Source organism: Phyllobates terribilis, unplaced genomic scaffold (genome assembly GCF_046119375.1).
Source record: "Phyllobates terribilis strain yellow unplaced genomic scaffold, ASM4611937v1 Scaffold_7__3_contigs__length_470593459, whole genome shotgun sequence".
NCBI classification, from domain to species: domain Eukaryota; kingdom Metazoa; phylum Chordata; class Amphibia; order Anura; family Dendrobatidae; genus Phyllobates; species Phyllobates terribilis.
In genome coordinates this window covers 269,521,073-269,544,002 of record NW_027362767.1, presented here as the reverse complement: position 1 = coordinate 269,544,002, position 22,930 = coordinate 269,521,073, and the positions used below count along the sequence as shown (strand labels likewise).

The following is a 22,930-nucleotide window of genomic DNA, read 5'->3' as shown; positions in this document are numbered from 1 at the left end:
TCTCCAAAACCACAGGCCCCAAAAATCCTATATACCCCCAAGTGATAGTCATAAATACACCTACCTAGACAAGGCCTCCCAACACCCTGGGTCCTGTACCCCCGAGGACATGTGCAGCGGTATCCACCCACAGTGTTCTCACACAGCTGGTTGTAGCGACACATGTGGGACCCATCCCGACATTCATCTACGTCTGAGAAAGTAAAAGAGAAATTATGATTATTGCTGATGGACGTATCATTGCCAACAGCAACAGTGAATGAAACGCAACCATAGTTCTCCAAAAGGTGAAACCAATATGAAGAGCGTTTCCCTAATGGGGCCCTCTAGCAAAACAGACTAATATATGAGAAACATGTGCTTCCTGTAGCCACCATCAGGGGGAGCGGCCCTAGCGCTGGCTGTATATACATACGTATTTATGTAGTGAGCTCCCTCTAGTGGTAGCTGCAGGTAGTCTCTAGGATTATGTCATGGAAAACTGCATGATATGCAGTTGCAATCATAATTATCCCACCTCCATTGAAAATTTGGTTTATTACATAAATTTACAAACTTTCTGCTGTTTGCAATAAACCAGTAAAACAAAAACAATGTAAATTGCTGAAAAACTAATATAAAGAGGTTTCTCCAAATTCAACACAAAATCACAATTTTACTGACTCAGACAGTCTCAGGATTAATCTCCCATTCATGACCAGCGTCTTTAGTATTTACTGCCCCTCTGGCTGTTATAACCTGCTGCCCCACTGGCTGTTATGACCTGCTGCGGATGGGATACATATCCAGATACCGGCTTCTGGCAGCTTTCCTGAGGAATCTCAGCACATCCCTCATGAATAATGGCAACCAGGTGATTAATATTACCGCACCTGCAGCCGCCACTTTTTTCACATCCCACCAAACAATTTCTATGGGGTTCATGTCAGGTGACTGATGGCCACTCCAGAATCTGCCAGGACAACTTCTAACATAAAGCCTTGGTGGACTATGAGATGCTGGGATCATTGTCCTGAAGGAAGGTCCTCAAAGAAGGCATGAAGCTTTTATTCTATGATTTCTTGATACTTGTTTGAATTCATCTTGTCAAGTACATACTGCAAGTTTCCAGACCCAGAACATTGCCGAGCCCTCGCTTCCCTGCAGGCAGGGTGTTCTTTTAATAATGATAATAATAATTTAACCTTTATTCTTCCTCCTCCAGACACCGCTGATCAATAGGCCTTTAAAGTGACTGTTTTGTTTCTTCACTGCACAGAACAGAATCCAAGAACCTCTGTGGTTATATACAGGTGCATCTCACTAAATTAGAATATCATCAAAAAGTTGATTTATTTCAGTTCTTCAATACAAAAAGTGAAACTCATATTATATAGAGTCATTACAAACAGAGTGATCTATTTCAAGTGTTTATTTCTGTTAATGTTGATGATTATGGATTACAGCCAATGAAAACACAAAAGTCATTATCTCCGTAAATTAGAATAATTAACAAAAAACACCTGCAAAGGCTTCCTACGCATTTAAAAAGGTCCCTTAGCCTGTTTCAGTAGGCTCCACAATCATGGGGAAGACTGCTGACTTACCAGATGTCCAGAAGGAAGTCATTGACACACTCCACAAGGTCCCAGAGTCTGGAGGAAGAGTGGAGAGGCCACAATCCAAGCTGCTTGAGGTCTAGAGTGAACTTTCCACAATCAGTGATGGTTTGGGGAGCCATGTCATCTGCTGGTGTAGGTCCACTGTGTTTTATCAAGACCAAAGTCACCGCAGCCATCTACCAGGAAATTTTAGAGCACTTCATGCTTCCTTCTGCCGACAATGTCATTCTCCAGCAGGACTTGGCCCCTGTCCACACTGCCAAAAGTACCAATACCTGGTTTATACACAACAGTATCACTGTGCTTGATTGGCCAGAAAACTCGCCTGACCTTAACCCCTTAGAGAATCTATAGGGTATTGTCAAGAGGAAGATGAGAGACACCAGACCCAACAATGCAGATGAGCTGAAGGCTGCTATCAAAGCAACCTGGGCTTCCATAACCCCTCAGCAGTGCCACAGGCTGATCGCCTCCATGCCACATTAATAATAATAATAATCTTTATTTTTATATAGCGCTAACATATTCTGCAGCACTTTACATACATTATCGTCGCTGTCCCCATCGGGGCTCACAATCTAGATTCCCTATCAGTATGTCTTTGGAGTGTGGGAGGAAACTGGAGAACCCGGAGGAAACCCACGCAAACACGGGGAGAACATACAAACTCCTTGCAGATGTTGTCCTTGGTGGGATTTGAACCCAGGACCCCAGCGCTGCAAGGCTGCAGTGCTAACCACTGCGCCACCGTGCCGCCCTACATTGCTGCATTGATGCAGTAATTGATGCAAAAGGAGCCTGACCAAGTATTGAGGGCATTTACTGAACATACATTTCAGTAGGACAACATTTCGGATTTTAAAAACATTTTTCAAGCTGTTGTTATAAAGTATTCTAATTTACTGAGATAATGACTTTTGTGTTTTCATTGGCTGTAAGAAATAATCATCAACATTAACAGAAATAAACACTTGAAATAGATCACTCTGTTTGTAATGACTATTTAATAGGAGTTTCACTTTTTGTATTGAAGAAATGAAATAAATTAACTTTTAGATGATATTCTAATTTAGTGAGATGTATCTGTATATAGTTTGAGCTCATCGGAGGCAACTTTTATTTTGCTTTTTGGTCAGTAGAAGTGACATCTTGGAGTTTGGGCATGGAAATCTTTAGCGTTTAGTACAGGTCTCCCCAGGAATCCAGTGGCAGCTGGTGAGAGCGTCCTCTTCTTGCCCACATCCAAAATGACAGCTGTTCATAACAGCCAGAGAGACAGCAGGTCACAACAGCCAGAGGGGCAGTAGGTTATAACAACCAGGGGGGCTCTACTACACTGGTCAGGTGGGTGTCAGTATAAGTGTCATTTTGTGGTGAATTTGGAGAAACCACTAGATGTATTCGTTGTTCAGATATTTTCATTGTTCTTGTTTCATTGGTCTATTACAAACAGAAGAAAAATTGCACCAATAACCAAATTTACTTTGGAGGGGGGATATTTCTTTTTTCAGCTGTAGCTGATTTATGCCCTGGTTGAGCTGGTCTCCATGGTCGGCAGAGAGTGCATGTATTAGTTTTCTCCTCTCACCATTGCAGGCTCCAGATTCGGCTCGTGTGGTCCCCGCGGGGCAGCTGTCCATACATTTGTAACTGCCCAGGGTGTTCTTACATTGTTGCTGAGATTGGCAGACTCCTCGTAGACACTCATTGATATCTGACGTCAAAGACAACATCACATAAGATCACAGAGGCAGTGTCGTCCCATAATAATCATCTTCCATCCATTAGAACCAGCCTGCATCAGGTGATTCAGAATAAAAATTGAAATGGTGTTCTAGTTTTATATAAATAATTAATCAAGGTGAAATGGAACCAGAATCGTGAGGCTGAAAACCATTCTGACTTGACTGTACTCACAGCTGAGGGATTGTTACAGTTGCACCCAGTCCTGTCAATCCTCTGTGATCAGACACATTGAAATAAACCATCAGGACAGGAGAGATTTCTGCTGCTGATGTGTTTACCTCACAGAGGAGTGTAACAAACCCTCAGCTTTGAGAAGTAAGAGGCCAGGCTTCAGTGTGGATAGACACAAGTGTTGCTATTCCCTGACAACAAGACATTTTGTTTCAAACCAGACAACCTGGTGTGGGAACCCGTGATCTCCCTCACCTATACACCGGGTGTCCTTCAGCTCATAGCCAGGGTCACATGCACAGTGGTACGAGCCAATCGTATTCAAGCACCTCTGCTGGCACGCAGAGGATTGGCTGCACTCGTCCACATCTAGAAGAGATAACAAAGTACAGACCAATCGGACGTGGCGGTCTCTCAGCACCAGGCGTAGCGCCACTGTCTTCTCTGCCCCCCTCTAACTTAGAAAGTTGCAAAACTTCAACCCATCTCTCATTGAATCTAAGGCATTTTGCATTTCAATCCTTTTGCATGATCAACATTTATACTTGCAGTAAGTGAACAGAAACATTCTTCTTTACATCCCAAGTCTAAGAAATACAGTGGGTACGGAAAGTATTCAGACCCCTTTAAATTTTTCACTCTTTGTTTCATTGCAGCCATTTGGTAAATTCTAAAAAGTTCATTTTTTTTCTCACTCTGCACCCCATCTTGACTGAAAATAAACAGAAATTTAGAAATTTTTGCAAATTTATTATGAAAGAAAAACTGAAATATCACATGGTCATAATTATTCAGACCCTTTGCTCAGACGCTCATATTTAAGTCACATGCTGTCCATTTCCTTGTGATCCCCCTTGAGATGGTTCTACTCCTTCATTGGAGTCCAGCTGTGTTTAATTAAACTGATAGGACTTGATTTGGAAAGGCACACACCTGTCTATATAAGACCTCACAGCTCACAGTGCATGTCAGACCAAATGAGAATCATGAGCTCAAAGGAACTGACCAAGGAGCTCAGAGACAGAATTGTGGCAAGGCACAGATCTGGCCAAGGTTACAAAGGAATTTCTGCATTACTCAAGGTTCCTAAGAGCACAGTGGCCTCCATAATCCTTAAATGGAAGAAGTTTGGGACCACCAGACGTCTTCCTAGACCTGGCCGTCCAGCCAAACTGAGCAATCGTGGGAGAAGAGCCATAGAGAGAGAGGTAAAAAAGAACCCCAAGATCACTGTGGCTGAGCTCCAGAGATGCAGTAGGGAGATGGGAGAAAGTTCCACAAAGTCAACTATCACTGCAGCCCTCCACCAGTCGGGCTTTTATGGCAGACTGGCCCGACGAAAGCCTCTCCGCAGTGTAAGACATATGAAAGCCCGCATAGAGTTTGCTCAAAAACACATGAAGAACTCCCAGACTTTGAGAAATAAGATTCTCTGGACTGATGAGACGAAGATAGAACTTTTTGGTGATAATTCTAAGCGGTATGTGTGGAGAAAACCAGGCACTGCTCATCACCTGCCCCATACAATCCCAACAGTGAAACATGGTGGTGGCAGCATCATGCTATGGGGGTGTTTTTCAACTGCAGGGACAGGACGACTGGTTGCAATTGAAGGAAACATGAATGCGGTCAAGTACAGAGATATCCTGGATGAAAACCTCTTCCAGAGTGCTCTGGACCTCAGACTTGGAGAAGGTTCACCTTCCAACAAGACAATGACCCTAAGCACACAGCTAAAATAACAAAGGAGTGGCTTCAGAACAACTCTGTGACCATTCTTGACTGGCCCAGCCGGAGCCCTGACCTAAACCCAATTGAGCATCTCTGGAGAGACCTGCAGATGGCTGTCCACCAACATTCACCATCAAACCTGACGGAACTGGAGAGGATCTGCAAGGAAGAATGGCAGAGGATCCCCAAATCCAGGTGTGAAAAACTTGTTGCATCATTCCCAAGAAGACTCATGGCTGTACTAGCTCAAAAGGGGGCTTCTACTCAATACTGAGCAAAGGGTCTGAATACTTATGACCATGGGATATTTCAGGTTTTCTTTTTTAATAAATTTGCAAAAATTTCTACATTTGTTTTTTTTTTCAGTCAAGATGGGGAGCAGAGTGTACTTTAATGAGAAAAAAATGAACTTTTTAGAATTGACCAAATGGCTGCAATGAAACAAAGAGTGAAACATTTAAAGGGGTCTGAACACTTTCCATACCCACTGTAAATCTAATCATCACACAAGAGCAGGGCTCATTACAAGAGAGAGCTCTGATACTGCAATGTCCCCGGCTTCTGTGTCAATAGAATGGGATCTGCCTAGGCATGTTATCAATTAATAAGTCCATTCACTGACAGCAAGTTCCTAACCATTGGAATTTTTACACTTGAAGGTGAAGCCTCTGCATACAGAAGAACTACATGATTTCTTCCACTTTCCATACTATTCTCATTAAAGTCTCGCACCGACCTCGCCCCGTCCCTGATTGATTCATACCCTCACAGAACGACCCCACAGCATTAGGTCGAAAGCCGGGTCCGCAGCGCAGCAGACAGCGGTGTGATCCGGGGGTGTTGATACATTCCTGGCCGGGGGGGCATTGGTGACTTCCTAGCCTACATTCATCCAGATCTGTAAGAAGAAAAAAAGTCATGCAAAATGAGATGAAAAAATTTTGCAGCACCACATAGCATCACATACAACAAGATAATTGCACAATACTCCCTCCCAATAGATTTTGTCTCAATTCCTTTCCATACATGAGATCTCTGCTTACTATCAGTGAATAACACCCTTGTATCCATCCTGAAGCCCCATCCTAATCATGTCCAGCTGGATTCCAGTGCACGTTACAATGTATACATGTGTAGACAGGAAGCTTCTATTCGCTGACAGCAAGCAGAGATTTTTAGGTTCCTAATATGGGCCACACCGGTCTCCAGTAGATATATATCTCCCCACCTCGGCAGTTGCGGGTATCCGGCGCCAGAGTGTAACCGGCGGGGCAGGAGCAGGAGAAGCTTCCCAGAGTATTCTGGCAGGTGTGAGAGCAAGGCCGGCGGAGGTCACACTCATCTATGTCTGCGAGAGAGGTCACAGCATTAATATGGCCTCAAATTAGTCCAGATGATGGATACGTTGCTCTCATTATCTATAGACTGTAGGAAAACACCCATCATCTCTGTATCTAAAGCTCTTACCAGTACAGTAGGAGTCTCCGGACAGTACAAAGCCCGCAGGACACGCTCCCCCATTCAATCCTGTAAGACGAGAACACAAGGTGTAAGCTGTGAATATTAAGTCATACTGACCCCATTGTACTCCCATGGATATATATAGAGATGATCAGACTGAAAACCACCGTTCTTTACCCAGCAGGTTGCATTTAATGATGTAGAAGAGAAAAAAGGGTTTGTAATAAAAAGTAAAGTCTGTTTCATTAACCTCCTTGAAGTGAAGCTGTGAGCTGAAATTGCAGTTCTTCCAGTTCAGGAATATATGAGGATTGGAGGGAGCTAACGTGCAGCCTCTGGGCATTCTTTATCTGACGGCCCAGGGGTGGGTTGTACTCCACCGTGTGGTTACAGCGGAGGGAGAGAAAACTGCCATCCTTGGTGAAGGCTGGTGAAGCCCAGGCATTGATCTGTCCCGCGCCTGTCTGCACATAGGTCTCTGTGAACTCCTGGGGAACAGACCAATATACGGAGGTCAGGAGACCACACTAAATATACAGCACAGGTCCAGATCACGCTCTTTGTCTCCCCCCAGCCCTCGGTCTTGAGTTTATGACATCGCCGTTACCTGAAAGACGATATCAGAAGAGGCGAGAGACTCCGGTATAAATCCATTGATCACTATATCAAACCACAGGGTCCCGTCAGAGTCCAGCCCTCGAGCGATGTGAGTGATCCGCAGCTGTTCGCCTGAAGCACAAGATTATCAATGACCTTCTAATCTCATGATTGATGCCGGGAGGAGACTTAAAGGGGTTTTCTGTATATTAAAGCTCTACGTATAGAAAGGACTCCACCACACAGACAAGTTCCATTGGAGGCTGAGGACTTACCTGTTGCAAACTCCACCTGAGACTCTTTCCTAAAAACTCCTTTTGTGAGGCTGAAACCATTAATGGTGCCATCATAGGGGAATGCAGCAGACCAATATAGGGGGGCGATCATGGAAACCAGCACTTTCATCAGGGGTCCTGGACGGTAACATATAGAAATTACTGTCTTTGTGGATATAAGGCAAATGTCTGGATGAGCAGCATTACCTCTACAGCGCGGTAGGTTTGCACATAACGATGGCTGCACTGACCTATGGAAGGCGGGATGTTCTCAATGCTGCTGCTGATTGTGGTGGCTCGGGCAAGTGGGTTCTCCGTCATGTTGGCACTGAGTGACGAGAGTCCGAAATCCTGATCGTTAACGATGCCAATTAGACTGGCGCGAACTCTAGAGGCAACAGCTGAGAAAGGGAAAAGCAGTCATCGAATCAAGAAGAATTCAACAACTTTCTAATTTACTTTGTGTTTCTTTCAATTATTCATTGTTACAAGAGCTTTGCTTGCTGCCAGCAAATGGAAACTTTCTTGCCTGTATCCAGAGACATGGCACACCCCTGCAGGTAAATATGAATTTACTGTCCAGAGTCCCAGAGTGTCTATCAGCCATATCCTCCTTCTTCTCCTCTCGCTTCCTCAAGCTCAATGTGGACAAAACTGAACTTATCATCTTTCCTCCATCTCACGTATCTTCCCTACCTGATCTATCTATCACAATAAACGACATCACGCTTTCCCCTGTACCGGACATCCGCTGCCTCGGAGTAACCCTTGACTCTGCTCTGTCCTTCAAACCCCACATCCAAGCTCTCACCACCTCCTGTCGCCTCCAGCTCAAAAATATTTCCAGAATCCGTCCTTTCCTCAACCCTCAATCTACTAAAATGCTCGTGTATGCCCTCATCATTTCCCACCTAGACTACTGCAACATCCTCTTCTGTGGCCTACCTGCTAACACTCTTGCACCTCTCCAGTCAGTTCTTAACTCTGCTGCCCGACTAATTTATCTCTCTCCTTGTTACTCCTCTGCTTCCCCCCTCTGCAAATCCCTTCACTGGCTCCCATTTTCCCAGCGTACCCAATTCAAACTACTAACACTGACCTACAAAGCCATCCATAACCTTTCTCCTCTATACATCTCTGAACTAATCTCCCGATATTTTCCCTCACGTAATCTCTGGTCCTCCTAAGACCTCCTTCTCTCCTCCACACTTATTCATTCCTCAACTAATCACCTCCAAGACTTCTCCCAAATATCCCCCATCCTCTGGAATTCTGTGCCTCAACACGTCCGACTATCCACCACACTTTGATCCTTCAGACAGAACCTGAAAACCCATATCTTCAAGAAAGCTTACAGCCTGCCATGACCCCGCTACCTCCTCAAAATGACAGGATCTGCTGTCTTACCAACACCGGACTTGTGCCTCACCAACACCGGAGCTGCTGCAACCCCCCACCTACTGTCGCCTTCCCCACCATCCTGTAGAATGTAAGCCCGCAAGGGCAGTGTCGTCCTCCTTCTGTACCAGTCTATCATTGTTTATTTGTTACTGTAAGTGATATCTGTATTTAGTATGTAACCCCTTCTCATGTACAACACCATGGATTCAATGGCGCTATATAAATAAATAATAATAATATACGCTCAACAGTAAGAGACAGGAGCGTCCATCCCTCCCACTGCAGCAACACTGGCATGTTCAGGCGGCTTTTTGGCTTCTAAGAAACTATTTATTAGGAGAGTGATAACAATGGCAAATATTCCTTTTCTTCATGGTGATTGGATCAGTTTCTCTGTTATTCATCTCTCCATAATAATGACTGTGATACCTCGGCATTGAGGCAGCTGACACGTCTCTGTTTCTGTGTCCTTTCCGAAACAGGATTTCCCCCCATTTTGTGGCGGTGGGGAGAAGCAGGATCGGGTGCGCTGTCTGGATCCTTCGCCACAGGATGCCGAACACTGGGACCAACTGCTCCAACCAGTCCACCCTCCGTCCACTGAGAGGCAAGGAAAGAAATCCCTAAATTACATATCAATCAGGTGCAGCTGGGCAATGCGTGTCCTCACTGCAGCATGCGGTACCTGGGCAGAAAGGCAGGCTGCAAGCTCTCACATCCACGTCTCTCCCCATGCATGGTCTCCCTCCATTGGCTGGAGGGGGGTTATTACAAGTGCGGACTCTCTCTTGTACGCCCTGGCCACAGGTTCTAGTACAAGGACCCCATTCCTGCCATTCGGAGAAGCCCCCATTAACTGGATGACGACAGAAAGAGCAAATTCAAATTCTATCACAGATACAGCACTTACTGCCAAAACAACGCAAACCATTATGTAACCCCACAAGTCAATTGGGGTTCTTTTGTCCCTGGTGGCATCAGTTATGCAATGGGGGTGGCGCTGCATCATGTTTTCCAGTATAATCAGAGACCACTAATGTGGAAAGGGGGCAATACTCTAGAGCTGAACTCTCAATTCTGCTGGTTGTTACTGAAAACAGTCAGCAAGTTTGTAAACTGCCACCCCAAAACAATAAGTTCCTGTAATGTAGAGGGTAGCTCATTTTTCCTACATTACATGACTATAGAGTGCCTGGTATAAAGTCTTCACTATTCAACATGAAAATCACCATTGATGCAGACACTGAACAAGCAGAGAATGCTGGGAGATTTCAGGTCTGAAGCTGCAACATTCTGAATATGTCGGAGGCAGTAACTCAGGATCAGTAGAAGTAATGGAAAGTAATAATAAAATGATTCTACTTTTATCTTAGTTCAGTTTGGCTTCACTATTTATTACCGTAAACTCGTAGTTCCACCCCGCGACGAGCCATTCCTGCAGAGTTAGAGACTGTGCAGAGATAATATCCCGAATCCTGCAGAAGAGTCTGTGGGATGCGCAGGGAGCCGTCTTCAAGAAACTCGAGTCTGGAACAAGAGGTGAAGTCTTTTTAGTATTATATGCGACGGTTGATGGAGAACTCTCAGGGACTGCAGTATTTTACCTGGACATCTCCTTGGAGAGAAGGCTGCCGTCCTTTTTCCAGGTCACGGCTGCCTGGGGGAGCCCCTCAGCCCAGCACGGTAGTAAGGCTGTTTGGTTGACAGAAGCACTGACCACGGAAGGTCCCGGTAAGATGGAAGGTGCAACTACAATGTAACGTGTCACGTGAACATCTTTGCTGTGAACATATAAGACATGGTGATACAACCGGTGGTATTGTGTACACTTACTGTGTATTTCCACAATGAACTTCAGGCTGGTGCTGCCTATTGGGTTGGAGGCGATGCAGGAGTATTCCCCGCTGTCAGAGGCCTGCAGGCTGTGAATCTGAATGTAACGGCCCTTAGACAAAATCTGGACACGTCTGTCCATCTGCAACAACAGGAAAAATGTGCATCAATGTAATTTTATTATCATATCTAGAAATATATGGACCCCATAGGACACAGCAGTCAATAGGATCTCTGTGTAGAACGCTCCCTTTTTAACTGATGTTATAAGGGAAGCTTCACTGCTGCCCTGCCAGGGCTTTTCACACAGTGACAGGTACTTTTATGTGTCACATTGCTGAAATCATGGAGACATCAATTATCCTCATCATACCTGGAGGGGTGTTTCTTCTCTAAACCACTGAATAGATGGCACAGGGTCTCCTTCTACTCTACACTCCAGGACCAGCTGTCCTCCAATGGACACTGAGAGTGAGCGAGGTTCATCAGGACCAGTGACACTGGGAGGTACTGTAAAAAAAAGGATTCAGATCAGAAAAAAGAGCATCACGGCTCGGCTTTGACTGGCACTTCAGAGCCATAGACCTGAGGTGCGATACCATACACACCCTGTGAACGGGGGGGCAGCGCTGTTTTTGGAAGAAACTTTTAGAAAACAGCTCCACTTTTTGCATTTGAATTGTAGAAGATATGCACAAGATATTTCATTAATTTACAAAAAAAATATTCACCTTTCAGTCGCACCCAGGTTGCCCTGGTGTCTCTTCCGGCCGTGCTGCTTGCCACACAGACGTAGATTCCAGCATCTTCAGCCTAAAGCAAAAGATATATACCATTGTAAATCTTACATCCTCATAAAAAGGACGAGTAGCCAAGAACCATGCAATAAACTAAAAGGTGCATTATAAAACTACTAACCGCATACAAGTGAGTGCAGACACGGTCATAGGAAAAGCTTTACTACAGTCCCTCCAGGACCTCTCACACAGTGACATGATTATGCATTGGCTCTAGGATGTGTCAATCAAAAGCAACTCACACTGTGATTGGCAGGAGGAAGAGGGGTCCAGGGGACTAAGAAAACAAGCAGCCTGTCCATCATGATATACCACAAACATCTCCTGCTGTATAGCATAAAGCTGCGCCTTGTGGCCTTCATACACGTTACATAGCTGATAATCATCCGACAGCTATGTGTCCCAACTATGGAGTGTTCCTATACGCAGAAACGAACAGCTTCAGCTGAGCGTTCCTCTGTTCTCTATGACAGCGGCTGCCAGACTCCTCTGTCCTCCTCCTCTACACTCCTCCAGCACCAACATATTTCTAGCAAGAACAAAAGGATCATACTGTGGAATTCAGCAGGCCAGATCCTTCTCTACACTGAAATTATCTGGTGTCGGAGAGTCAAGAGGTACAGTTTAGACGATTATTATTTAAAGTGTGTGGGAGCCTTTAAAACAGAAAGATGTCCCTATTTCCCTCAGAACCAAACTGTGCTGCATTGATTGAAAACAGGTTCAAGACGGGACACGAGTAGGAATGAGCAGACCGGTGGAAGTTCGAGTTCAATGAGTTCGGCCGAACTTTAGTCCAAAGTTCTATTCGGGTACCAGAACTTGACCCCGGACCCAAATCCCATATAAGTCAATGGGGACCCAAACTTGGGTGCTGTAAAATGGTCGTAGTAAGGGCTAGGGGGCTGAAGAAGGAAGCAAAATGTAGGTAAGGGAAGGACAATTGCCCTTCAAGCAAATGTGGATAGGAAAATTACTTAAAATAACATAGCATAAAAAAAATAATAATCTTGAACCAGGAGGCGGAGGTCCAAGTGGAGGAGTGCCTTGCATCAGTAGTTTACTGTATTTGTTAATAAATAAAAAAATAAATGAAAAAAATAATGTGGGGTTCCCCTTATTTTTTAATAACTAGCCAAGGGAAAGCAGACAGCTGTGAGCTGGTCTTATTATGCTGGGAAGAGGCCAATATCCATGGACCTTCCCAGCCTATTCTTATTAGCCACCAGCTGTCTGCTTAGCCTTAGCTGGTTAATAAAAATAAGGGGGGGGACCCCACATCATTTTCTTTAGGGTCCCCTTATTCTTAATAACCAGCAAAGGCAAAGCAGACAGCTGGGGGCTCATATTAATAGGCTGGGAAGATCCATGGATAGTAATAATAATAACAATAATTTTTATTTATATAGCGCCAACATATTCCGCAGCACTTTACAATTAAAATATTGTCCACTTCCCAGCATAATAAGACCAGCTGTCAGCTGTCTGCTTTCCCTTGGCTGGTTATTGAAAATAGTGGTGACCCCACATTGCTTTTTTAATTATTTATTTATTTTACACTGTCCCTCACGCAAGCAGCGTTGCCACCCGTGGTCCGGCGGTTATACAGGACGGGTCACGGGTGGCACCGGCCAATCACTGCCATGCCAATACTTGGCATGGCTGTGATGGCTTTGGAAGTGCCCACAGCCTAAAAGCTTGTTGATTGGCTGCACTGCAGCCTTTCAACAAGCTTTATTAAGTATCCAAACAGTAACAAAGACTTCCGGGAGAAGTCCATGTTCAGAGTTCAGCACCGGACACTAGGTGTCCAGTATGAACCCCGAACTTTACAGTTCGGGTTCTCTCATCCCTAGACACAAGGCTTTTATGGACCTTTAATGGACCCAGGTCTACGCACCTTCACTCTTTCGATTCTTAGGACTGTCCCGTTTCTTGCAAGCAAATTTGGCCGTGATAAAGGTCGTCCATCTTTTTCCCAAGTCACTTCTGGAGTGGGAAAGCCGACTGCATTGCACGTCAGTTGCAGAAGTTCATTCACGGCAACTGCGACCTCTGTTGGGTTAGGAGGACCCTCGATCGTCGGTGGTTCTAGGACGCAGAACATGAACACCCTGGTTATCGAACTGTATGATTCTCAGATATAATATAGACAGCGTGCATGTCAAAATGATCTGTCCAAGGAACTGGAGGGAGGAACTGATGTAGTCAGGGGCTGAACAAATCAGATATTTGAAAAGTTTATTCAATGTACTTACCCAGCACTATGAGACGGAAGTGTTTGCTGACCTTTCTGGCCGCATTGAGGGCTGTGCAGGAGTACAGCCCCGATTCCCCAGCATGGACGGACTCCAGGTAGAGTCGGGTTCCTAGCCCGTTGGGCAGGAAGTTACTCTGAAGATTTAGCGGCTCGCCATTTTTCTCCCACGACAGTGAAGGTAACGGAGAACCATGAGCTTCACAAGTGAATGTGACAGAAGATCCCTGGATAGCGGTGACCTCCTCTGTACTCTCCGATTGCTCCACCACTGGAAGGGCTGACAGTGGCACATATAGTATAGTATTAGAACACATGTATCATGAAGGGGCAGCACCGGTAAAAACATAAAATGGATGGGTAAAGTCTGTTTTTCTAGTATCACGGCTGCTTTAGATCACGCCATAAAGAGAAATTGTGCCAGTCTCCAAAATACTGAAGTTTGACAGAGTATTGTACTCTGCTCTCCTAGCTCCCCAGCTCAGTAGCGCCACCAATTGGTCATTTGCAGACATTCTTGTGATGTTGTTTCTAATAACATTGAGCAGAATTGTGACTGCAGCTTTGAAGCATAACCCACAGAATACATCTATTCTACAGCATGAGCCTCAGAATTATCACTGTAGGAAGCATCTACAGCTAACTAAACCCTTTATGGTACATGCACAGCTCAGTACTTACTCTCTACCAGAAGGGTGAAGCTCTTCTCTGCTGTTCCAGCGGGGCTTGATGCTAGACATGTGTAAACTCCTGCATCTGACACTTGCACCTGGGATATCCTGCCAGAGAAAAGGAACAATACGTATCAGGACAAAGAAGCATGCCTCCTAGAGAGCTTGCATGTTACAATGGTTATGCTGATGCTTTTGCACTCTTTCACATTAGTTATAGCACCCAGAGGTGCTCACAATAGGATGTAAGCATGTCACTCCTGCTCTGCACAAATATTGTGCTGAATGTAACCACTGCGCAGCACGGTGGCTCAGTGGTTAGCACTGCAACCTTGCGGCACTGGGGTCCTGGGTTCAAATCCAACCAAGGACAACATCTGCAAGAAGTTTGTATGTGAGCCCCAATGGGGACAGTATTGTCTGTAAAGCGCTGTGGAATTAATAGCGCTGTATAAAAGAGTAAAATAAATTAAAAAAAAAGCAGCTGAATCCGATTCCGTACCGGAGACTTCGCCCTCCTGAAGAGATTCTGAAGAAGCGAGAAGCAGGCAGCTGATTTCCATCCTTCATCCAGGTCAGCTGCATGGGCAGGGAGCCGCTGGCATGGCATTCAAGGGTCACCTGTGATCCAGGAACACTGCTGAGAGTCTCCGAGACATTGTCACCAGATTCAAACACTGGAGGGGCTAAAAGTGCCAAGATAAAATAAAAACACATTTCAGACATAAATAATTTTTCTGACCTTTCCCAATGATGGTGGCGACATCTGACAATAGTCATCTCACTCACCAAGAATGTTCAGGACAAAAACCTTTGTGTCTTCTCCTGCGATGTTACGTGCCAGACATGTATAGCGCCCGGAGTCAGCGGCTTGAACGGAGGTGAGGACCAAGGATCGTCCGTCTGGAGAAAGCCTGGGAAAACAGCACAAGGAAATAAACTTACAGGCAAGTGTGCGCTCAGCTCAGTCCTACCGATTCCTAATCTATGCATCTCCATAGGATCGGTCCAGTAAATGAAGTTTAATTATTGTATAATGAAAAGTTTTGCAATGTTTTATTATTTTGTGTTTTAAAGGCTTGCTCGGGGTTTGTTACAATGTATCAATATAGACAGTCTCTCTGATTTATTGATGCCCTGAAGGAACTAGATCTGATGGAAATAAGATGGTTCCTAAGCACTGACAGCAAGCAGAGATCTGTGAACTAGAAGAAATGTAAAGACAAAGCAAATTTACTTAGAACTGAACAATCCAACTACAATGACACTACAATATCCTCACCGGATGTTTGGAAAAGAGAATAAATCTAGGGGTCCCCCATCCTTCAGCCATAATATTTGGGGTGTCGGAGTGCCCTCCGCTGGACACTCCAGTGTTACTTCCCGTGTAACCTGGATAATCCGCTCACTGGGAAGGTCGGAACCGAAGATTCTTGGGGCCACTGCAAAATAGAAATACTAAGTGATGACACCATATAATGACAGACGTTATAGTTTAGGTGTAAGCACCAGTGTTCATGCCCAACCTTGTATCAGCAGCTGGAAGTCCTTGTGAGCCTCGGACAGGGCGTTCTGTGCCAGGCAGGTGTACTGTCCCGCGTGGGCAGGTTGTACGCGGTTGATCTGTAGGCGGCTTCCAGTTATGATCACTCCCGTCTGACCGGCATTTTCTGCAAACAGTATGGAAAAAACATAATTACAATAATAAAATACCAACACCAAATGTTAAACAGCGGAGGACAGGAAACTACACATTACAGCACAGGGCAATTATAACCTGTGGGGTAATTACATGTCATAAGTAACCTCCACACTCAGAGCTGTGCAGTGGGTGTATCTAATCCTATCCTGTGTGATACTGTCTGCTGAGCTGTGTATCTAATCCTATCCTGTGTGATACTGTCTGCTGAGCAGTGTATCTAATCCTATCCTGTGTGATACTGTCTGCTGAGCAGTGTATCTAATCCTATCCTGTGTGATACTGTCTGCTGAGCAGTGTATCTAATCCTATCCTGTGTGATACTGTCTGCTGAGCTGTGTATCTAATCCTATCCTGTGTGATACTGTCTGCTGAGCATCTAATCCTATCCTGTGTGATACTGTCTGCTGAGCATCTAATCCTATCCTGTGTGATACTGTCTGCTGAGCTGTGTATCTAATCCTATTCTGTGTGATACTGTCTGCTGAGCTGTGTATCTAATCCTATCCTGTGTGATACTGTCTGCTGAGCTGTGTATCTAATTCTACCATATGTGATACTGTCTGCTGAGCTGTGTATCTAATTCTACCATATGTGATACTGTCTGCTGAGTTGTGTATCTAATCCTATCCTATGTGATGCTGTCTGCTGAGCTGTGTATCTAATCCTATCCTGTGCGATACAGTCTGCTGAGCTGTGTATCTAATCCTATTCTGTGTGATACTGTCTGCTGAGCATCTAATCCTATCCTGTGTGATACTGTCTGCTGTGCTGTGTATCTAATCCTATCCTGTGTGATACTGTCTGCTGAGCTGTGTATCTAATCCTATTCTGTGTGATACTGTCTGCTGAGCAGTGTATCTAATCCTATCCTGTGTGATACTGTCTGCTGAGCATCTAATCCTATCCTGTGTGATACTGTCTGCTGAGCTGTGTATCTAATTCTACCATATGTGATACTGTCTGCTGAGTTGTGTATCTAATCCTATCCTATGTGATGCTGTCTGCTGAGCTGTGTATCTAATCCTATCCTGTGTGATACAGTCTGCTGAGCTGTGTATCTAATCCTATTCTGTGTGATACTGTCTGCGGAGCATCTAATCCTATCCTGTGTGATACTGTCTGCTGTGCTGTGTATCTAATCCTATCCTGTGTGATACTGTCTGCTGTGCTGTGTATCTAATCCTATCCTTTGTGATACTGCCTGCTGAGCTGTGTATCTAATCCTATCCTGTGTGATACTGTCTGCTGTGCTGTGTATCTAATCCTATCCTGTGTGATACTGTCTGCTGAGCTGTGTATCTAATCCTATTCTGTGTGATACTGTCTGCTGAGCATCTAATCCTATCCTGTGTGATACTGTCTGCTGTGCTGTGTATCTAATCCTATCCTGTGTGATACTGTCTGCTGAGCTGTGTATCTAATCCTATTCTGTGTGATACTGTCTGCTGAGCAGTGTATCTAATCCTATCCTGTGTGATACTGTCTGCTGAGCATCTAATCCTATCCTGTGTGATACTGTCTGCTGAGCTGTGTATCTAATTCTACCATATGTGATACTGTCTGCTGAGTTGTGTATCTAATCCTATCCTATGTGATGCTGTCTGCTGAGCTGTGTGTCTAATCCTATCCTGTGTGATACAGTCTGCTGAGCTGTGTATCTAATCCTATTCTGTGTGATACTGTCTGCGGAGCATCTAATCCTATCCTGTGTGATACTGTCTGCTGTGCTGTGTATCTAATCCTATCCTGTGTGATACTGTCTGCTGTGCTGTGTATCTAATCCTATCCTTTGTGATACTGCCTGCTGAGCTGTGTATCTAATCCTATCCTGTGTGATACTGTCTGCTGTGCTGTGTATCTAATCCTATCCTGTGTGATACTGTCTGCTGAGCTGTGTATCTAATCCTATCCTGTGTGATACAGTCTGCTGAGCTGTGTATCTAATCTTATCCTGTGTGATACTGTCTGCTGAGCTGTGTATCTAATCTTATCCTGCGTGATACTGTCTGATGAGCTGTGTATCTAATCTTATCCTGTGTGATACTGTCTGCTGAGCTGTGTATCTAATCCTATCCTGTGTGATACTGTCTGCTGAGCTGTGTATCTAATCTTATCCTGTGTGATACTGTCTGATGAGCTGTGTATCTAATCCTATCCTGTGTGATACTGTCTGCTGAGCTGTGTATCTAATCTTATCCTGTGTGATACTGTCTGCTGAGCTGTGTATCTAATCCTATCCTGTGTGATACAGTCTGCTGAGCTGTGTATCTAATCCTATCCTGTGTGATACAGTCTGCTGAGTCGTGTATCTAATCCTATCCTGTGTGATACTGTCTGCTGAGCTGTGTAGCTAATCCTACGCTGTATGATACTGCCTGCTGAGCTGCGGTACCTGCCCCTTATATGACATCCATTTGGACTATCCTTGTGTCTTTACCTATATGTTTGCCATCTTTGAGCCATGTGATCCTGGGAGGGGGGAAGCCTTCGGCCTCACAGGACAGCACTATGGAGTTGCCAATCATCAGTTGGACGGTTTCATTCTGTGGATGAATGATGGATGTCGGCACTGCACACGGAGAGAATAATCACAGGTATCAGAGGTAGCGCCATCTCCAGAAACCTCACATATACAGAGGGACATCCTGACCCGGACACATTGCACTCACCTTGTATGATCACTGTGTAGCTCAGCTCAGCGTCTCCAGCCAAGTTGCTCATCTTACATGTGTAAAGTCCTTTATCTGATGCCTGAGGAATAATAGACAATCAGTAAGGCATATACACATTTTAAGATCTCTGCTTGCTTTCAGTGGATTCTTTATTTATATTCAGAGGCTAAAAACCTGCTCTGGAAATGTGCTGCGCGAAGAGACGCAAGACATGAAATGTCCTCCAGGACTAGATCACAGCAGGTTTTATGCTGCTAAAGGTAAGAAGACTCTTCCCGTTAACTAACAGCAATCAGTGAAAAGTATAAGAGCTGCAGAACAAACAATTAATTATTTGGTAGTAATTATTTTAAGATGAAAACTCTCTCACCTGCACGTCTCGGATCTGGAGTCGCTGACCGCTGTTCTGGATGGAGATGCTGCTGCCCTCGTTGAGTGGTTGCCCGTTTTTAGACCACGTGATGGTGGACTCCAGCATGGCGTCAGGCTCACACAATAATGTTAGGGTGCCTCCAAGACGGAGGGTGGTCTCCTTGATCCCAGGTGGCGGCTCTTTGATACTTGGTGGAGCTGCATATAATAAGACATGGTACCAAGATTTATTCCAACCTCGTTAATAGAAGGTATAAGGCCATGTGCCCACGTAGCGTTTTTGTAGCGTTTTTGTGGTGTTTTTACGGCTGCGAAAACGCTTGTAAAACAGTCTGCCATGCAAGACAATGTGAATTCGGATGTGCTGTGCACATGATGCGCTAATTTGCTCGCCGAATTCGCATTGCGTTGCAAAACGCAGCATGACCATTTCTACCGCGATTATGCTGCAAATTGAGGAACATTGAAACGCAGCAAACCCGCAGGTATATGTGGATTTGCTGCGTTTCAATTAACTTCAATGGCCGTGAATTTGCAGCGTAATCGCGGTGCGTGTGGTACCCGGGATGAAGAGGAGACTACAACTCCTCTTCATCCCGGCTACCACGCGGTGAAAAAAAGAAATAAAAAAGTTAAAAATAAACAAAACCTGTATATTCACCTCTCCGGCGGCCCCCGGTCTGCTCCCGGCTACGTCCTCTTTCCTTGGCGTCCCGCGGTGTACTGTCAGGACCTGCGGTGACGTCATTTAGTCACCTGATGGTCACGCGACCGCTGACGTCGGCGGTCAGGTGATGGTCGCGTGACCATCAGCTGACTAAATGACGTCACCGCAGGTCCTGACAGTACACCGCGGGACGCCAAGGAAAGAGAGAAGATCGCAGGATTGCCGCCGGGAGGAGACTGGAGGAGACCGGAGAGGTGAGTATACAGGTTTTTTTTTATTTTTAACGTTTTAATTCTCTTTTTTTTACTATAGATGCTGCATTTAAAGCATCAGTTGTTCACACATTATAAATTCATGCCGGTTGCATGGATTTATATTGTGTGACCAACTTGTCAAGCACTTTTCCAAGTGATGCTCAAAATCGCTTGGAAAACTGCTTGAAAAAACGCATGCGAAAACGCATGTAAAAATGCTGAAAAAACGCTTCTCTCTGGCAGAAAAAACGCATGTAAATCTGCATGCATTTTTTTCTGCCATAGAGAGGCAAAAACGCTCTGCATCAAATCTGCTACATGGGCACATAGCCTAAGGCTCCTTCCGATGAGCTTATCATACATACGTGGGCTGAACAGGTTAATATCAGGTATCACATTCACCGAGGTTATTGCACAGGGCTGTCCATGGGGGAGTCTTTTCACACGGACTGATTGTCCGTGTGAAAAATAAAGTCTCAGTATGCACTGGGCTCTTCCGGATGAGACTCACACATTCATGTCTATGGGTGCGTAAAAAAAAATGGCTCCTATGTGGATCATCTGTGTTGCATCCATTTATGGATACATTGCTGTTATTAACATAAGGAACTTATAAAAAATGGACACGTGGATGACACTCCAATGGCATATGGATGTAATACAGATGACGATACTGATGGAAATCTGACAAACTTTCAGACGTTCATCTGAACCCAACGTTATGGAAGCAAAGGGTGCAATCGTTCACCCCTTGGCAGCTAGGTCTTTGGAGGATTAAAGGGTCCTCTGTCCCATAAAAGATAAGCAGATCTACCACCTTGGGGGTGGTTATCTGGGCTGAGGTCTATCACTTACCAAGGACTGTGAAATATATAAGTTTTTCTGCAGATCCTGCTGGATTTTGTACTTTGCATGTATAGGTTCCCTGGTTTGAGAGCTGGACGCGAGCGATCTGTAAGACCTGTCCCCCTGAAGAATGAACGGAAGGATAAATATATGGCTAGAAGGTTACTCAGATAGTACATGACAGGGATACATGGGTCAAGAGCGAGCTGTGTATATCAGTATGGAGCTGTCTGCTATGGACAGAGGGTTTATGCAGGGTGCTACACCAGCACCAGCTGATCACCCCAATGCTGTGGCCCCAGGCAATCAGCGGCTACTGCCCCCTCTGCAGTCCTGCAGGATGAGCGAAGTTGCACCCGCTCAATGCCCTGAGTGACATCGAAGGGTTCCCCTACATTACTTCTATAGAGCATAATTTGTTTTGCAATAATATAAATAGTAAAACTGTATAAAATCTGACCAAATTCTTTATATGTTGCAGCAGTTGGAGGGCCACATCACACCTGTGTATGGATGGTTCGGGAGCGCAGCGTATAATGTGTACCTGGCATAATGAGGAATCCTTTGCCGGGCTGAAGGCTCTGCCCGTCTTTGTACCAGGTCACCTCCGGAGAGGGATGAGACTGCACGTCACACACCAGCGAGATGGAGCCGTGCAGGATGGCGCTGACGTTTTCAGTTCTTGCTCCAAGTATTCTGGGAGGAACTAAAAAGAAAAGGACATAAATAATATAAGGCAGCCTGATCCAGCAAGTGGGGCAATACCAACGACCCGAGTGCTGCAGGACAGCAGTGACAGCCATGTTCTCACCATGAACCATCAGGGTGAAAAGTCTCTCTGCAAATCCGGCTGTATTCTCCGCCACACACACATAGCTGTCTATATCCGTCACCTGCACCGAGTGGATCTGTTAGAAGAGAAAATACGACGGCGGTGAGTTCACAGGAACATATCGTGCTAGTGAGGCAGAAAATTATTGAGACTCAACAATCCTTAGATCTGCTAAAATACACATTTCATCACCTGGGGAAGACAAGGCAACTCATCTATACTCGTCCTGAAAACCAGCCTGTACATCTTGTGTGAGGTTGTCGCCCCGACATCATGAAGATCCCAGTCACCATGAGCCTGAACTATGGTCCTACCTGTAGCCTTCGTCCTTCCTCCAGGACTTCATACTGGTCCGCAGTTGTCAGGGTCAGTCCATTCCTCAGCCATGTGATGGTTGGTGGGGGGATGCCTGTAGCGTCGCAGTGTAACTCAGCTGTTTGGTTGTATATAACAGAGACCTCCTGTATCAGTCTGTCCACCTCTTCAAGCAAAACCGGAGGACCTGGAAAAGTCATCATGAGACATGGAAAATGAGGATCCATGGACAGGAGAAGAATCACCTGATCGTCACACTCAGTAATCAAGCAGAATTGTGAGAATGTGATGATACAGTTAGAGAACTGGAAAGGTCACTCACTCAGAACCGCAAGGTCATAATGCAGTCTGTCATCTCCGGCTTCATTAGTCGCCTCACATGTGTATTTCCCAGCATGCTCTGCATGAGCGACGGAGATCTGCAGGATGCGTCCATCTGAAAATGACAGAACATTGCAAGTTAGGTGATCCAAGCAGGGAATAAATACACATCAGGCTTAGAGTCGGGCTGCATAGTCCTTTGAGACAGATTATTTGCTAGGGATGTACAGTCTTTCAATGGGACCTCCAGCGATCTGCATTAATGAGCAAAAACCTGCCAGTGAGGGTTCATTTTCTCTGCAGCGCCCCCAGAGGGACAGTGAAGCATTGCACAGCTCTCAATAAAATCAGTGAATTATCTGTGTCATGACGGACAGGACGGGTACTCCAGAGAGAGATGATGCTCTT

The 22,930-nt window shown here is 45.2% G+C and overlaps 1 protein-coding gene across 1 annotated transcript in view; it reads right to left on the bottom strand.

Moving 5' to 3' along the window:
* HMCN2 (hemicentin 2) overlaps nt 1-22,930 on the bottom strand; it is a 145,841-nt gene that overhangs the window by 8,576 nt on the left and 114,335 nt on the right. Inside the window, exons 55-86 of the mRNA XM_073640738.1 lie at nt 22,524-22,637; nt 22,201-22,388; nt 21,866-21,962; nt 21,599-21,760; nt 21,064-21,177; nt 19,286-19,485; nt 18,913-18,994; nt 18,681-18,812; nt 16,068-16,211; nt 15,824-15,983; nt 15,331-15,455; nt 15,044-15,227; nt 14,552-14,649; nt 13,872-14,150; nt 13,514-13,704; nt 11,548-11,629; nt 11,190-11,326; nt 10,817-10,958; nt 10,588-10,732; nt 10,383-10,510; nt 9,669-9,839; nt 9,413-9,583; nt 7,834-7,983; nt 7,583-7,720; nt 7,318-7,439; nt 6,961-7,198; nt 6,717-6,776; nt 6,478-6,597; nt 6,013-6,147; nt 3,774-3,887; nt 3,190-3,315; nt 65-193 (exon numbers count right to left, since the gene is read on the bottom strand). Of these exons, the coding sequence (XP_073496839.1) occupies nt 65-193; nt 3,190-3,315; nt 3,774-3,887; nt 6,013-6,147; nt 6,478-6,597; nt 6,717-6,776; nt 6,961-7,198; nt 7,318-7,439; nt 7,583-7,720; nt 7,834-7,983; nt 9,413-9,583; nt 9,669-9,839; nt 10,383-10,510; nt 10,588-10,732; nt 10,817-10,958; nt 11,190-11,326; nt 11,548-11,629; nt 13,514-13,704; nt 13,872-14,150; nt 14,552-14,649; nt 15,044-15,227; nt 15,331-15,455; nt 15,824-15,983; nt 16,068-16,211; nt 18,681-18,812; nt 18,913-18,994; nt 19,286-19,485; nt 21,064-21,177; nt 21,599-21,760; nt 21,866-21,962; nt 22,201-22,388; nt 22,524-22,637 (4,578 nt within the window). The remainder of the gene's footprint in view (nt 1-64; nt 194-3,189; nt 3,316-3,773; nt 3,888-6,012; nt 6,148-6,477; nt 6,598-6,716; nt 6,777-6,960; nt 7,199-7,317; nt 7,440-7,582; nt 7,721-7,833; nt 7,984-9,412; nt 9,584-9,668; nt 9,840-10,382; nt 10,511-10,587; nt 10,733-10,816; nt 10,959-11,189; nt 11,327-11,547; nt 11,630-13,513; nt 13,705-13,871; nt 14,151-14,551; nt 14,650-15,043; nt 15,228-15,330; nt 15,456-15,823; nt 15,984-16,067; nt 16,212-18,680; nt 18,813-18,912; nt 18,995-19,285; nt 19,486-21,063; nt 21,178-21,598; nt 21,761-21,865; nt 21,963-22,200; nt 22,389-22,523; nt 22,638-22,930) is intronic.